The 17,726-nt window shown below is 36.5% G+C and overlaps 1 protein-coding gene across 1 annotated transcript in view; it reads left to right on the top strand.

Annotated features, from left to right (window-relative positions):
- Positions 1-17,726, top strand: part of ST18 (ST18 C2H2C-type zinc finger transcription factor) — a 132,858-nt gene that overhangs the window by 75,854 nt on the left and 39,278 nt on the right. Inside the window, exons 12-13 of the mRNA XM_045292036.1 lie at positions 1,557-1,802; positions 9,894-10,009. Coding sequence (XP_045147971.1) covers positions 1,557-1,802; positions 9,894-10,009 — 362 coding nt within the window. The remainder of the gene's footprint in view (positions 1-1,556; positions 1,803-9,893; positions 10,010-17,726) is intronic.

The following is a 17,726-nucleotide window of genomic DNA, read 5'->3' as shown; positions in this document are numbered from 1 at the left end:
TTTCTGTTCAACAAAGACTTTGATAATGTTTGTAGCAATAATTTTTTACTTACCCCCATATATTGTTATATCATAGACAGAACCTGGCATTGATATAGTTAACATCCTGAATTTTGTAGCTATTTATTAATGCTGGATTAAAAATGGATCTGATATTATACAGATGACATAAGATGTTGTGGTTACTAAATTGTTATCCTAGATAAGCTGTACTATCAAATTCAGAGCTGAACTAGCAAAGGAGATTAAGCTGTTTACTAAAAATGGACAAAAAGATACATCGAAAGCATCTTATGAAAAACCTATTAGAAGTGTATTTACTTCCCACAAACATGATAAAGCATATATATCTCTTAAGCTGGCAGATTGAAAATATGATCTCTTCAGGTGAAACAGTGGAACAGAAAAGCATCTTTATTTTCTACATCAAGTGCTTGGAACTCCCGAACCTGACAAAGTGTGTGCATTCCATGAATGGCAACTGTTCGGAGGGGAGATGTGCGGCAGGCAGTTTAGTGAACTTCCCAAGAACGGGCTACCATAAGCTTTATGGATCCAGCTAACATACTCAAAGACATCTAGAGCTTTGCAGGCAAATGGGAAAAAAGGGTAGAGAAATTTTTGGGAAATTAGCTGTGAATTGATAGAGAATAATGAAAGTTTCAGTAGGAAAACTTATAGTTATTACATGGTGATGTTTGCAGTTTCTGACCTTGTCTAAGCCATACTACAGCACCTGTCACTTGGAATATGGAGGCGACATGAACAATTTGTTAAGACTTGAAGTAAAGGCAGATTGTCTTCTGAATTTTAACTAGCTACAGGTATTCCAAAAGAGGAGTGTCATGAGATAGAATTAGTTTTAAGGCCATATTAAGTTCTGGAAAATAATACCCTTTATCCTAAAGTCATCGCTGCAGAACTTAAACCTAAATTATGATGCTACCTGATAGAGGTTCTGAGAGTGAAGTACAATTTTCACTTTCTGAATTTTTTTCCTCCCATAATCTAATAAAGCTTTCCCACTTCAAGCAGTTTAGGGTAAATCATTGCTTTCATATTGATCTAATATTCCAATAAAATTCCCTTCCAGCTGGTTATTTTTGCATATTTTTTATGTCAGATGACTTGTCATTTGGGAAAGTGGGATTTGGAAGTTTTATTGTGCTTTTTGGGTAAAATGCTTAAAGATGGATTATGAGTGATACTTCTGTGAACTCGAAGAGAAGGCTAAACACAGAACTCTAAAAAGAAAAAAGAAAAGAAAGACATGAAAAATTAAACTGGCTTAGTCAATGCATTTACTTTGTGTTTGGAACATCTTGTTTCTATTAAGCTTACTTTGGTAAACCCAGAAACATGAAGCTTGCTAATGGAGCTGCTCTTGAAAGTTGGCTAAGAATTGAACATTAACCAATGCAAATCAGAAAGCTAGATTTAAAATCAGATATACTAGCATAAAAGCTTGCATTTAAAATTATCCCTTAAAAGCCTCACATGGCTAGGCTGCCACTGTAAACTGCTGAAATGTTTTTCTGTTTCCTATTGTATACCAGGGAGCCGAGATAGAAGTGGATGAAAATGGCACCTTGGACTTAAGCATGAAAAAAAATCGAATCCTGGACAAAGCTGCAGCCCTAACCTCCTCTAACAATTCCATCCCAGTTCCTTCCCCTTCCCCATTCAAAACAAGCAGCCTTCTGGTCAATGCAGCCTTCTACCAGGCTCTCTGTGACCCAGGGGGCTGGGATACTCCTATCAACTATAGCAAAGCCCATGGGAAGACGGAGGAGGAGAAAGAGGTATTTTTCTATGTGCGTCAATTAATAAGTTTAAGACAAAGCATGATTGCAGAGTATTCTTAGACTTTTAGTCCTATTTTTCGACATTTCTATTTATGTAATATGTAGCTCTGTGCCTTGTTTTAGATTTTGGTAAGGTAGATAATTGTGAATTTTAGAAAAAAATTATAAACAAAAGTTCATCATAGTGACCTTTAAAAAGCGTTTTCATTTTGTTGTTGTTGAGAATATAAACAACAAAGTACACACATTCAACAATTTCTACATGTATAATTATGTACAATTCAGTGACATTAAGTTTACTTTCAAAACTGTGCGAGCATTCTCATCCCCCTTTCCTGAATTGTTCCTCCCCCATTAATAGTGACTTTTAACCCTGTGAGGGTTGCATTTGTGTACAATGCAAGGGAGAACAACCTCTCTCCTTTCAAAATGCAAAAACCCGCAAGAAAAACTTTGTCACTAAATATGGGAACATTGGCGTGCCAGTTTGTTTTGAACCACCTGTGGTTAAAGATGGAGTAAATTCAAGAATAAGTATCCAAATGGTATCACATTAACTTTCGTGGTTTCATAAAAGGACAGTGTTAGCATACAAATAAAGAGTAACCATCTGAAGCTCTGGACCACGAATGTTGGATGTTTAAGCTATAACCATTCTAAAGGCGATGCATTTGTGTATCTGATTATCTCAGAAATATTTGAGGAATGTCAAATATTTGAGATTGCATTTCACCCTGAAAGCAAATATATGACCGAATACAAATTCCTCTAGCTCTCCCCTCGATAGTTGAGCCATCTGATTGATCTAAGTAGACATGGGCTACTTAGTGTCATTCAAAGAAACCGACAGCCAGAGTGAAGGGCTTAGGCGTCCATCGTCAATAAATCTAACCTTAATTATTATAACAGCAGATCTTTTACTGTTGATCAGAACGATCGCTGTGCTATTATTGTTGATGAATCAGCTATTTGTCTAAATCAGGTTCTCAACCTTGGGTCGCGACCCCCCTTGGAGTCTAACCACCCTTTCACAGGGGTGGCCCGATTCATAACAGTACCAAAATGACAGTTATGAAGTCACAACGAAAATAATTGTATGGTTGGGGGGTTACCACAACATGAGGAACTGTATGAAAGGGTTGCGGCCTTAAGAAGGTTGAGAACACTGATCTAAATCCAGGGGTGGGGGATGAGAACTATTCTTTGTGGAGATTTTCAGCTTTTTAAAGTTCAGAAATTTGGAGAAGAACAATTTCAATCTAGTGCACAATTTCATTTAAAACATCAGTCAAATAGTAGTGTGTGAGGTAATTCCCAGTGAGTTATCACGAGTTCTCCCTTCCTCCCTTCCCTCCTTCATCGCACCTTCACATTGACTAGATAGCAAGATAGGTCCGGGGGTTGTAGCTCTGAGCAGAATATGCCCCACGCCTATGTGTGTGCAGAGCCGAACCAAAAGGCTGGTGTGCAAGTGAAGAAGCTGGTAAGCACAGGGGCACAAGCGGCCACACGGTACAGCCATGAAGGCGTGGGGTGTTCGTGGTGGTGTTCTGCAAGAAATTCACCAGGAATAGTCAGCTTCCTAATCCCCATTCCTCACACAGGCAGCCGAAAGGATGAGGGTAATTGATCCACAGTCTGTGCTTAAATCCTACCCACTAGGAGGGATCATTCATTCTGCTTGACTTCATTAACTCGTTGAAATATCCGTGGATTTTCTGAATAAAAACTTGAAAATCTGAATCACAAAAGAACACCTATTTTAGAATAATCCCTTAGGAACATCACAGATATTTGACCACAGTAAGTGTAGAACGGCCCTCTGCAAAATGTGGGTGGAGCTTACGTGATGGCCGGGAGTTGGCCCACGTGTGCCTTTTCCTGCCACCAGCAACCCACGTCCACTGCAGTTTCAGAGGCGACGGCTGCGCTCGGTGTTCACACCTGGTCTGAACGCCGGAATCAGGAACAAGCAGGGAGTGGGGAGATGGTTCGGAGGCATCATCACCGCGCTGTCAACACTGCTGCTGAGTCCGCCCCACTATATGTAGGTTGGCTTTAGGAAAAGGGGAGGAGGTCCCAACCATTCACAAAAGCTGCTCAATCCCCAGCGAGCCAGTTCCTCGCAGAGCCAAGGTATATTACACCTGGGTCACTGAAGGGACAGATCCGCCCAGAGTGCACTTCATAAAAGCCTCAAGTTCTCTGAAGGACAGTGATTCGCAGCATGATTAAATTGCAACCCTACAATCGGTGACATAGGTGAGGCTCAAAATTCTGACGTGTTTCCGTTTCCAGGGCCTTTTTTTTTTAACTGGGGGCTCGGACAGCTCTTATCACAACCCATACATCCATCCATTGTGTCAAGCACATTTCTACATGTGTTTCCATCATCATTCTCAAAACATTTTCTTTCCACTTGGTATCAGCTCCTCATTTTTCCCCTCCCTCCCCTACCTTCCCTCCCTTATGAACCCTTGATGATTTATAAATTATTACTATTCTTTAATGTCTTACACTGTCCGACATCTCCCTTCACCCACTTTTCTGTTGTCTGTCCTCCAGGGAGGGTGTTATACGTACATCATTGTGATCGGTTCTCCAGGGATTTTTCAATCCCAATACGGAGGCAGACTTAAACTCTCTGTCGTTATCCATGTAGAGAATGAAAGATGAACAAGGCACTCACCAGAAATTTGCTTTGTATTCCTACTCAGTGTCAGACTTAGGATATGATCTTGAGTAGTAATGAAACAAATTTATATCCAATGTCAATATTGTACTTTTTGTATTCTGAAATATTGCTCCCATTTGAGCATCTACTAAGTTTCTCAGGGATTTCTTTGGCTCTATATCTTATCACTCAGGACCCCTGATACTCTAGTGAATTATGGTTTGGGCTGATAACCACAGGTCAGCAATTAGAACCTTTCTCCTGGGGAGAAAGAAAAAGTGGTTTGCAAGCATAAAGATTTATATTCTCAGAAACCCAAGCAAGCAGCCCTACTGTGCCTGGTAGGATCACTGTAAGTGACAACACTCTATTGCTATTGGGTCTCTATTGTTGTGGTTGTTTGGGCTTTCAGATAGCAAAAGATGACATTTCATAGCAGATATTTAAACACTTTAGTTTTAATTTCCAATATACTTTTTTTCATAATTCTAAAAACCATAGGATTCACCTTGATAACTTTATATATAAAACCTACTGTTTAGAGCATGTTTTCATCTGATGCTTATATATTTGTGACAGTGCTTTATTTTCCCAGAAATTTTACCCCCAAATAATTTTTAGTTAATATCATGCTTTTTTGAGAGTGATGTAAGGTTGAACAACATAATCATTTACTGCTGTAATTTTCGATATAAGTCTTCAGGAATATAAACGTTAGAAGCTGTATGGGGTTCAATGTCACTAAAAATAGCAAAGGAACTTTAGAGATGCTAAGTGAATATTTGAACTCAAAGTGTTTACCTGAAGTTTGAGTTGACAAACTTTCATAAGCATAGTGCTGACTGTTGCAGTCATTTGAAAATAAGTGACTCATTGTGTGGGGAAGCTGTTGCTGATGGGAACACAGACCAACGCGTCTGAATCACTGTCACTCCTTCTTCATGCACCGTCTAACCCTTTGTTCTCTGGTCCTCCATATGTGCCCCAGTACTCTAGTCATGCAAAGTATTGAATTTTGAAGATGTTATGCTTGATAAGTATTATTTGGAAAACTGAATTATACTCAGTTCCTCATTAAGGAAATATAAGAGGGATGTCATGAGCAATAAAAATAAATGCAAGGTATCTTTAGACACAAATATCATTATTCATTAACAGAATACAGAGCAAAAAATGCTTGTCAACTTTTTAGAGGAGTAAATCAAGGGTCTGGAAAGAAGAGTTGTTGGTCCTTCCCAAACTCACTGCCATTGAGTTGATTCCAACTCAGAGTGACCCTTAGGCCCTCGAGTCTAGGGCAGGTAGAGCTGCCGCTGTGGTTTACTGAGACTATCACTCTCTCCTTGAGTAGAGAAACTTAATCTTTCTTCCACCCAGCACTAGTGGTTTCGAACTGCTGACCTTGCAGTCAGCGGTCCAGAGCATAACCTTCTATATGGTCTTTGGTCATATGGAAATTAAATCATCTGGGCTTCCCTGAAACAATTTTAAAAGCTGGGGGTGAGGTGCAGTGGGGAGAAGCGGGGCAGGCAAGGAATAAGGATCCCTGGTGGTGTCTAGTAAATAATGAACCAGAAATCTCAACATCAACGGTTCAAATCCATCTATGTTCCCGTAAGGATTTACAGCCTCAGAAACCCTATAGATGGTGACTGTGATTCAGAATCAACTTGATGACAGTGGATAGGCAGAGGGCAAGGATAGATGGAAAATTAAAATATTAGAAATAAAGACATCCAGGACTATTGGGGAAAATTAGAAGAAAAGAGAAAAATGAAGAAATTACAGGTGGAAAAGTGATGTCTTGTGGAGACAACTTGGTCACAGGGATGCCTGAGGGTTGCCGGCTGAAGCTCCAGGAGTGTCAATCTCCAGGTGACTGGATGGCTGTGGTCTTTTTCTTTTTTTAAAGGTCCTATTGTTTCTTTCTTTCTTTTTAAAAAAATCATTTTATTAGGGGCTCATACAGTGCATCACAATCCATACATATATCAGTTGTATAAAGCACATTTGACTATTCATTGCCCTCATTATTCTCAAAACATTCACATAGACTTTTATGGCCCTAAACACTGTTCACTGACAGTGTTTCAAGATGAGTTTGGGCTGTGCCTGCTTCCATACATTCATCCTCCTGTCTCCCAAACACTCCACCACAACATGGACACATACCCTATCATAATTCTTTGTTATCTTGTTCATATGCACAACAGTTGTTTAATTTGGGGGATAATTTCCAGAAAATACTGTCTGTCTCTCTCAAGTAAATAGCCTGGCCAGATGCCCTCTAAAAGGAAAAATTCCTGAATCTGGAAATAAGTCAAAATATCTCAAAAAGGAAAGTGTTCAGAGATTAACCAGGGCTGTCAGTTTCATTCAACTGTCAGTTCTCCAAAGATTTTCAGGGCTTAAAATGTTAAAAGTGCCACATGCTATTATCTGTTATTCATGTTACCATTATGTTCAACTCTTTCCTGAAATCAATATTAACTTCAATCTGTACATTAAAGAAAGTTCATTGAATCCATATACTCTTCAAACACTACATAAATAGAAAACATTCACTCTTAAATAGCCACAGGAATATAATTATAATTTTTAAATGCTAACTTAAGCTGTGCAAAGGAAAAATCTTACAAATACTTATTTATCTTACACATTGCTAATTAAGAATTTTTCCAATATGAAATTATTCTGTAAAAACGAATCTAAGTATTTTTTTTCTATCTATCTAACACACACACACACACCACACACACAAATGCATATATACCCATGAAGAAGCTCTTCAAAATATTCATGGAAAAAAATCCATTATTTTTAAATTCAATTTTTCCATAAAATTTGATTACATATAATGATATATCATTCATAGATACCACACATATATGAATATATATGTACATCCACTGGAATCAATTCGATCCAACTAATAGCATCTCTATAAAGTGTTTTCAAAACTGTAAATTGTTTATGGGCACAGATGGCTTCATCTTTCTCCTGTGGATCACCTGGTAGGAAGCACTGATCCTGTGCTTAGCAGCCTAATGACCAGCTTACAGCACCACCGGGAATTCGTGTGTGTGTGTGCACATACGTGTGTGTGTGCGTATGCTCCCTGGTGGTGTATTGGTGACGCGTTGAGCTGTGATCTACATGGTCAGCTGCTAGGAGCCACCAACAGCTGCGAGGGAGAGAGACTGAGCTTTCTAAATAGTTACAAGCTTGTAAACCCACTGAGGGGTATTATGAATCAGCATTGACTCAGTGGCAGTAAGTTAGATTTTTTTTGTTTTGTATATAGATATTCTTCAAATTTCAGGAACTAGTATATTGAACAAAAGCAAAAGAAAATTATTTCACAGTGCAGTTGCTTACATAGAGCTTTGTTGCTTAAAAGAGTTACAAGCTTAAACAAAACAAAAAAATTTGACTTTCAAATTTACAAAATTACCCTGTTAAAAAATTACTACATATGATAATACCACATAAAATGCCATGTATTCTGAAAGCCTTATTTTGTATTCATTTTCTTCAACCAATAATTTAAACTTTAATAACTGATCATTTCTGTCAAACCCCCCATTTTCCTGCCTTCCAGAATGTATACAATCAATAGAACAACAGTAGTCACTTTTCTAGTTGAACCATAATGTGCAAGCCTTCTTGAACTCCTTTCTCCTTAACTTGCTCACAGAGAAAATAACAAAATGAGCCTTTACTTCATGCCGTTATTGAAAAGAAGTCAGCGTGTCAACATCAAAACAATGACTCCTCTATGTCAAGACAATATTTGATTTAGCATTTATATCTACTTTCCAAGAGCAAAGATATTTATAAATTAAATGAAAAATACTACCCTGGACCATCTAAATAGCCATCATTGAAGTGGATGGTGGTGGTATCAGGTGTAAACTAGGAAGTGTTTCAAAACTTTAAAAAGTTTAAGATAATTTATCTATGTTCATTAGCATTCTTAGAGGCACTATTAAAATAGCATCTCTCTGTATTCTAAAATGAAACTATTATGTAGCTCATGTCTCTTCATTTTTCAATGGTGCAACATTACTTCTACTACTACGTTCCAACATTTATCAGGGAAATGAAATGATATTCTTAATACTTTAACAATATGAAGAATGAAATTGTACTAAACTAGTTTGATTAATTTGATCTTAGTAAATGCTACTTGAGGTAATTTATTACATGGATTTACTAAAGTGTGTGCTTGTATGAAATAATGAGTTTAATTGTCACTCAGGTAATTCATGAAAAAATCATTTGTCTTATGAAGATCAAATATTTAAACTTTTTCTCTGATTGGAAAAATATAAGATTATGTTTTTCCCCGTCATTTTGAATGTAGGCTGACCATTATTAAAATTGTTGTTTTATAACATTTGTATATCCACTTGACTCAATGATGATTTATCTTCGATAATACAGAATAGTTGATTAACTTATTATTATTCATTTGTCACTATTCCCCAAATAATTTGCTTGGTATTTTTAAGAATGAGAGTGGTGTTCTTTTGTTTGTAAGATTAAGTCCGAACAGTATTATTATTACTAGTTATAAAAAGCACAGTGATGAAAGCAAGCAAAATATGTGATTTAGGAATAATAACCTGAGTTTTTTATGCTAATATACCACATGGTAAATAAGTATCTGTAGAGTAGAAGGGGTTCTTTGTTAATATACAGACTGTTATTAAACTTTAAAAAGACTGTGAAACTTGATAATATTCAATAAGAATATCCATTCAATGAGCAAAAGCACTAAAAGATATCACTTTAGAATAAAAAGAGTTCAGAACAAGAGGAAAGGATGAAAGAATAAAAGTAAATATCTGAACAAATCCAAACAAAGCCTAAAAGTTTGACCCCAGTTATTGTGTATTTAGACAAACCATCGAAATCCTAATTATTTGATTATCAGAAAGGATATTCTGCTAACCTAAACTTATTTCATTTCTGTTTTAAGAGATGTGATTTTTTTCAATATTTTTTATATTGTACCAATTGCTGTTACATGGTATATACAAAAGAAACTACTTTATAAGGAAGCACTCATTGAGCAATAAAACTTGATGCATATTATAATATTAAGTTAATTACACAGCTCAAAATGCAGTTATAGGTGTCAAAGTGTGAATGTTTTAAGTGTGACCCCATTAATTATTTCTCATTCTTCACCAATAAAAAGAAGGCCATAACAATTAGGACATGCCTTATATTTCTGATTTATAGCTTTGATTTCATCTCCATTATGAAGATGGTTAAGTTCAAGCCAACTGAGTTATCGTGTTAAAAATTTCAATGAAAACTTAAAACTCTCTCCAATGACTTAAAAATATATTTGTTTTTCAGGGCTTACTAATGCTCTCTTGTGCTTCTATATTTTTTTTCCCCAGAAAGATGCAATGAGTTCCCAAGAGAATTTAGAGGAAAAAAAGTTTACTGGAGACACCTCCATATCGAGTCCGAAAGCCAAACTCCATGCAAGAGATCTTAAGAAGGAACTGATCACGTAAGTGCTATTCAGTGATGCCTGTGAGATCCTGGACTTAAAAGGCTCAGTTTCACAATTCTGGATATTAATACCATGGCTTATAGAATTGACCTTAAATAGGTAATATGTACCTACACCTATTCTCAGAAAAAGGAGTTATTGTTTTTGAAGTGTTTTTTGAAATGCCCTGATGCTGAGAAAACTGAATAATTAGAATTAAACAATCTAGGTTATTAAAACATAATACAGGCTAAGTCAAAAGCTTCTGTTTTAGGTTCCTGTTCTTACACACTCCGGTTTCTTCCAAAGAGGACATGATGGCTGCAGAACCCTCAGTAATGCACTTGACTTAGTCTCCTTTTTTTTAGGATATGTATTATAGCATGTTGAATACAAATCATTTTAAGGTCAAGACTAGTGCCAATTTTGTAACAAACTTCAAATGGACAGCTCTGAAATAATTGAAGCTTTGCAACTAGTTTACAGGAATGCTGCCCCACAGAAAACAACAGTTGTTAGATCAACCAAATATTTTAAGGTAAATCAGAAAGATTTCAAAGAAAAGCCAAGGGGGGTGAAGACTGTCAACCTTAACGCACAAAACAAATGGTAATCAAGTCCAGAAACTGGTGGAAGAAGATCATAGAATTCCTATTGATATGATAGCCACTGAATTGGGGTCTCATAGGATTCAAGCTCTACAATTTTAAGGGAACGTCTTGACTTCAGCAAACAAAGATGTTTTTTACAGAACAGATCACAAAATGGGACAAGTCTGTACTTCTAATGCTGTTTAGAAAGCATAGTCCAATGAAAACTTCCAAGGAATCTTGTGGGCCAGCTTAATTCAAGGCAGAGCAGATAGCTCAGAAGATTCTGGTAACTGGTTTGCGGGAGTAACAAGGTGTAATCTTGATAGATTCTTCTGAAGAACACAGATGATCACCGAGACTTATTAGAAAGAAGTTTAAAACACATATATACATATTCACTTATCCATAATATATGTGTTTATATTACATATATGTTTATATTATATATATATATATTTCACTGAATTGGTGGAAAAGAAAAAGTCCAGAAAGTTGCTCCGAGGATTTTTTCCCCAGCCCTACTGTGCACCTGTTCATTATTCAAGGGTGGTAAGGACTGTCCTACGAGAATTGGAGCTGGGGGCGGGGGGCGGGCAGCAGGGGGTCCTGGCCCCATCTAGTCTACAGTCCCGATCTTGCCCCTTTAGATTTCATTTTGTTCCCTAAACTCAAAGAACAATTCAAAGGACCATAATTTCAGTCCCTTGAGGAATGAAAACTGCCATTTTGATATGGTGGAAATAGAGGAGTTCAGAATTCTTCAGGTTTGATTAAAAAGAAAAAGAAAAAAAAACTGCCAGGGACTAGATTGTGATACATGTCCACTGTGTTGTGTAGATCTCACCAGGAACAGATAGCTCCTTCTTTCTCCGATAAAGCAACAAGTAGGTTTGAGCCAAGGACCTTGCAGTTTACAGTTCAATGCTTACCAGTGCAGCCAGTAATCCTTTAGGTTAGAGAGAAGGTAACACTGCTTTCAGGCATGTATAGACCTGGATGGAGGATATGTAGAGAAATAGTAGATTCATATTTTCTTATTTGTTGTTCAAAAATGGCTCTTATAGTTTTGTAGCAATAGTTTTTGGCTGACCTTCATACAGTGTCTATCAAAGGATAAATGAATAAGCACAACGGGGAACACCCATACAATGGAATATCATTCAGGCAATGGAGTTCTCACCCTGTACAGCATGGATGAACCTTGAAAACGTTATGCTGAGTGAAGTCTACCAACCACAAAAGAACAGATATTGCACGATCCCTCTTGTATTGAATATCTAAAATAAGCAAACACAAAAACACAAAGTGTATTAGTGATGATCAGGAACTGGGGAGTAGAGAAAAAAGGGAGTCATTGTTTAAGGGGCATGGATATTGTTTGGGATGATAAAAACATTTATGAAAAATAGAGTGGTGATGCTAGTGAAACCTAGGAAATGTAATTAATGCCACTGAATTGTACATGAAAAATGGTTACAGTCCTAGTTTTAATCATTTATTTTAGTTTTGTTGTTGAGAATATACATAAAACAACACACTAATCCAACAATTTCTACATACAATTCAGTGACATTAATTACATTCATGGAGCTAAGCAATCATTTTCACCTTTTTTTTTTTTTGGAGTTTTTCTTCCTACATTAAAATAAATCACTGTGTCCTAAATTTCCAATCTAATCTTTCAAATTGTCATGAGCAATGTAATCTCATACATAGATCTTAAAAGGGCAGAGATTTTTAAGGCAAGTGGTCATTAGTAGATAATTTATTGTTTCGTTTTGAGAAGGCTTCAGGGAGTGTGTTTCATTTAAATATAAAAGTTAACTTAGGGCAATAAGTTCAGGGTTCATCTACCCTCTATGACTCCAGAAAGTCCAGATTCCATAAGTTTGAAATTATTTTCTTGTGTGTGTGTGCACGTGTCTATATATCCATGTGTCTATATATCCATGTGTAATTGCACAATTTCTGTGTTTCTTATTTATCTATTAGTTTATTTATTTCTACTCCCCCCTTCTCCTTCCCCTCCCCCTATCTTCTCTGGAATCTTCAAATATTGCTCTTTTAGGTACAAAAATCATATTTCCTGAGCTTTTTCATTTTAAATAGTGGCCGCATCAGTATTTGTCTTTATGAGATTAAGTTTGTTAAGCAGAATATCTTCCAAATATTTCCATGTTATGAAGTGTTTTGACCGTTTCATCGCTGCGTTTTAGGGATGTGTAGTATTCCTTGTATGTGTGTACCAGCGTTTCTTTATGCATTTCTTCACAGATGGGCGTTTCGATTCTTTCCATCTGTTTGCTATTGCACATAGTGCTGAGCAAGACAGGGCTGTGCTTATGCCTATCCATGTTTTGTTCTTTCTTTGGCAAATATGCCAAGTGGAAAGATTGATGGGTCATATGGTACTTACATTCACCTTGAAGTAGGTACCACATTGTTTTCCATGATGGCTGTAAAATTCTGTAATCCTACTATTAGTGTATGAGGGTCCCCCTTTCTCCACATCCTCTCCAGCCATTTTTTGGTTTGTTTTGTGAATTTTGCTATCAGTGCCGGTGTTTTAGGTTGCATTTTTCTTACAGCTAGTGATCACAAGCACTTATTCATATGATTGTTGGTCACCAGGATATCATCTCTGGTGAATTTCCAATGATGTCTTCTGCCCATTTTTAATTGAATTATATAACTATTCAAAGAACTGAAAGCGCCTCCAACAGGATGTACTCCCCAAATAAAATCACTATGACATATTGTAGACAGACTCTCCAATATCACAGAGAAGTGGAGAATCCTGAGAGCAGCTAAAAAAAAAAAAAAGAATAAACTCAGATTTTCAGCAGAAACCATGAAAGGAAGAAGGCTACAAAGTAAGTCTTAATAATTTAAGATATTCAGATATCACAAACCATCTTCTCAGACCACGGTACTATAAAATTTGAAATCAGGAACAGCAAGACCAAGGAGGAAAAAAACACACAAATGCATTGAAACTGAACAGCACCCTGCTTAATAACTACTGGGTAAGTAAATAAATGAGGAATAAATTAAGAAATTACTTGAAATAAACAAGAGCAAAAGTACAACAGCACCTTTGGAATATAGCCAAAGCTGTATAAAACATGAGGGCGTGTTATAGACCAAATGTGCACAGAAGAAAGGTGAGAGAACCAAAATTCATACCCAAAGGAAGCATCTTCAACAATGAGAGCATGAGCAATAAAGTAAAACCAGTCACCGGCAGAAATGAAATATTAAAGATTAGAGCACAAATAAATGAATCTGAAAAGAGGAAAATAACAGAAAAAAACGCACCATGGAAAGATGTTGGTTCTTTGAAAGGATTAACAAAATGGACAAACCACTAATAAATTTTCCAAAAATGGAAATATCAAGAATAAGAAAAAAAATGAGTGACATCATAGCAGAACTAAATGAAAGTAAAACTATAACTGAATGTGATGAAGGGCTGTACTCAAATGAGCTTGTAAACCTAGAAGATATGGACAAATTCCTAAAACTGCATTATTCACCTAAACTAACACAAGCTCATCAAACTCATAAGAAAAGAAGAAATTGATCAGGGCATTAAAAAAATTCCCAATAACTACAGCAAAAGTCCAAGGATAGATGTCTTCATCAGGAAGTTCTGACAAGCTTTCAGAGAAAGGTTGGTGCCAATTCAACATAAAGTATTCCAGAATATGGAAAAGTATGCAAGTTTCTGAATGTATTTTATGAAGTGAGCATAATCCTGAGACCAAAACCAGGCAAAGATATTATCAGAATAGGAAAGTACAGACTGATATTGTTTATGAACATAGATGAAAAAATTTCAACAAAGTTCTAGCCGCTATAATTCAACAAAATTGTTTTCTTTAATTATACTTCATAATAAAATGGGCTTCATATCGGGTAGGCAAGTGGTTTATCTTCAGGCGAAAAAATAGCATGGTATACACACACACACACACAGGATAAGAGCTACATAATTGTATCAATTGATAAAGAAAAGGCATTTGACAAAATCTAACATCTATTCCTGATAAGAATAGGATTAGAATGGGCATTTCTCAACATCATAAAGGCCATATAAACAAAACTAAGGGCCAATATTTCATCAATGGAGAGAAACTGAAGGCATTCCTCGAGAACACACTAGACAAGGATGTCCTTTATCACCACTCCTATTTGATATTGTGCTGAAGTCCCAGCCAGAGATATCAGACAACAACAAAAAATTAAAGGCATCCAAATTAATAAAGAAGTAAAGCTCTATTTGCAGATTCGTAGAGACCCGATAGGGCAGGGTAGGACTGTTCCTGTGAGTTTCTGAGACTAAAACTGTTTACAGGAGTAGAAAGCTCAGTCTTTTTCCTCTGGAGTAAGTGGCAGGTTTGAGCTGTGGACCTTGTGCCTCTCAGCCCAATGCATAACTACTATGCCACTAGGGATCGCTGTGGGTTGGCACTGACTCTATGGCAGTGAATTAGATATGCTCATTATATGATTCTATACATAGAAAACCTCACAAACTTTAAAAGAAAACTGTTGGAAATAATTGAAAGAGTCCACAGCATGCCAGGGTAGAAGATCAATATACAAAAATGAATTAGATTCCAGTATACTAAGGAAGAAAACGCTGAAGGGAAATCAAGAATCATTACTATTTACAATAGCCACAAAAAAAGATGATATACTTATGGATAAACTTAATTAGAGAAGAAAAAATCTTGTACAAAGAAAACTAAAAACCACCACTACAAGAAACCAAAAGACACACGCAAAAATGGAAGATTGTTCCATGCTCGAGGATAGGAAGACTTAGCATTGTGAAAAATGTCAATACTATCCAAGGAAATGTATAATATAATGCTATTCCAATCTAGATCCCTGCATCATTCTTTAGAGAAACGGGGTAAAATAATATACCAGTTCATATAGAGAGGAAAGAGATCCAGGATAAGCAAAGCACTGCTTATGAAGAGGACCAGAATAGGAAACCTCTAACTTCCTGACCTTGAAAGCCTACAACGCAGTCACAGAAGTCAAAACAACCTGGTCAACATAGCTATGCAGACCCATGGAACAAAAGAGAGGACCAGAAATGACTTCATGACCTACAGACAATTGATCTTTGACAAAGGGCTGAAATACATGAATGGAGGAAGAGATAATCTCGTCAACAAATGGCGTTTGCAAAATTGGATTTCCAGCCACAGAAGAATGAAACAGGACCCATACTTCAAACCACATACAAAAATGAACTCAACGTGGACCAAAGATCTAAATGTAAATCCTAGCGCTATAAAGATCGTTAATGTGAAAACAAAGACAAATTTATGGGTCCCAATACTGGGCATAAAACACTACCAAATATAATACAAAAACAACAGTAGAAGACAATATAGATGACTGGGACCTTCTAAAATAAGACCCTTATGTGCATCAAAAGACTTAATCAAAAGAATAAAAGGGGAATCCCCTGATGGGGATAAAATTTTAGCAATGACACATTGGGCATGGGACTCACCTCTAAAATCTATAGGGAAATGGAATACCTGAACAAGAAAATGATGAATAATCTAAGTAAAAATTGGGCAGAGGATATGAACAGATAGTTCACCAAAGAAGACATTCATGTTGTCAACAAACATATGAAGAAATGCTTATTATCACTAGCTATCAGAAAGATGCAAATCAAAACTAAGATGAGATATTACCTCACACTGGCATTTATAGCAAATTTCAAACAAACAATAACACACACTGGCGGTGGTGAGGATTGATTAGAACCATTATACACTGCTGGTGGGGTTGTAGAACAGTGCAACCACTGTGGAAAGCAGTATGGCGCTTCCTCAAACAATTGGAAATATAAATAGCAAAAGACGAAGCAATAAAATTCCTTTACTGGATATATACCAGTAAAGGTATGGAAGTAGGATGCAGTATGCCATCTTTGTGGATTATGTTAGGCCAATTAACATTGGTGTCTCCTGAGGCTATAGTCGTATAGTCCCCTAGACCCAGCAGCTCATTCACTGAAGATGTTTGGTTACGTCTAAAATATTTTCATAACGTATCCATTATCTGTGCCTCCACATTCATGGATATATTTTCAGCAAAGGTAGATAACTATGTACAAATATCCTCTGTCAAACCTACACATCTTCATGGGCATACACCAACGCTCTGCCAGACCCATCCAGCATGCATGGTTATCTATTTGTAGGATTGTGTATACAATAGTATTTGCCACTATTGTCTTCAACTCTTGAGATCCTCGCAGTGTCTTCCTCTCCTAGCTCCATCCTTTTTTGTTGACCTCTTTCTTATTGTCTGTTGCCTTCTCCTTCACCTGACTGATCTTTGGATGTTAACCTTGTGCCCTTAGTCATTGCTAAATTCCTTTCTTGACTCAAGAAATTTTCTTGGGAATTCTTCGGCATAGAATTGCGTTTCCCACAGATAAAGGTAATTTTAGATTCCCTTTTCCAGTCGAGGCGCCTTTTTTCCTCATCGCTCCGGCTAGACCTTCTGCTTCAATGTTGAATAGAGGTGGTGGAGTCTGATCATCTTTTGTACACTTGTTCTTTACGTATGGGCATCCAATTTACATGCAATCTATAGTTATAAACCAACCTATGTAAACCCTAATATATTAAAAGTTTGAGATACATACAATGGTTTGTAATGACAAGTGGACACTACTTTGTAACACACATCAAATATGATTAATATTACTGTATCATTCTGTTAAAATATTTTAGTGTATCTGGAAGTGTTTCTTTATGGTTTGTGTTTAGAAGGATACATTATATACTACATACTAAACAAACGTTTGACTAATTGATTTTATAATATGAACTGTACCTAATCATGGTGATATATAAATTCAACTTGAAAACAGACAGATGAAATTTGTTCATTATCTGGGGATTGTTTGTAACCAATTACAGAGGATACTCCCAATCTTTTTCAAGTAAGTATAATGTTGGCTATTGATTTTTATCTATACCCGTAATCAGATTAGGAACTTCCCTATTTCAATCTTCTTGAGAATTTTCATGAAGAAAGGAGGTTAGCTTTTAGCAAATGCCTTTTCTGCATCCGTAGAAATGATCTTGCAGTACTTT

Source organism: Echinops telfairi, unplaced genomic scaffold, assembly GCF_000313985.2.
Source record: "Echinops telfairi isolate 266 unplaced genomic scaffold, ASM31398v2 ScPeMD7_1;HRSCAF=3_0, whole genome shotgun sequence".
Lineage (NCBI taxonomy): Eukaryota > Metazoa > Chordata > Mammalia > Afrosoricida > Tenrecidae > Echinops > Echinops telfairi.
Note: the sequence above shows the minus strand (reverse complement) of the source record. Positions and strands in the feature narration are given on the sequence as shown.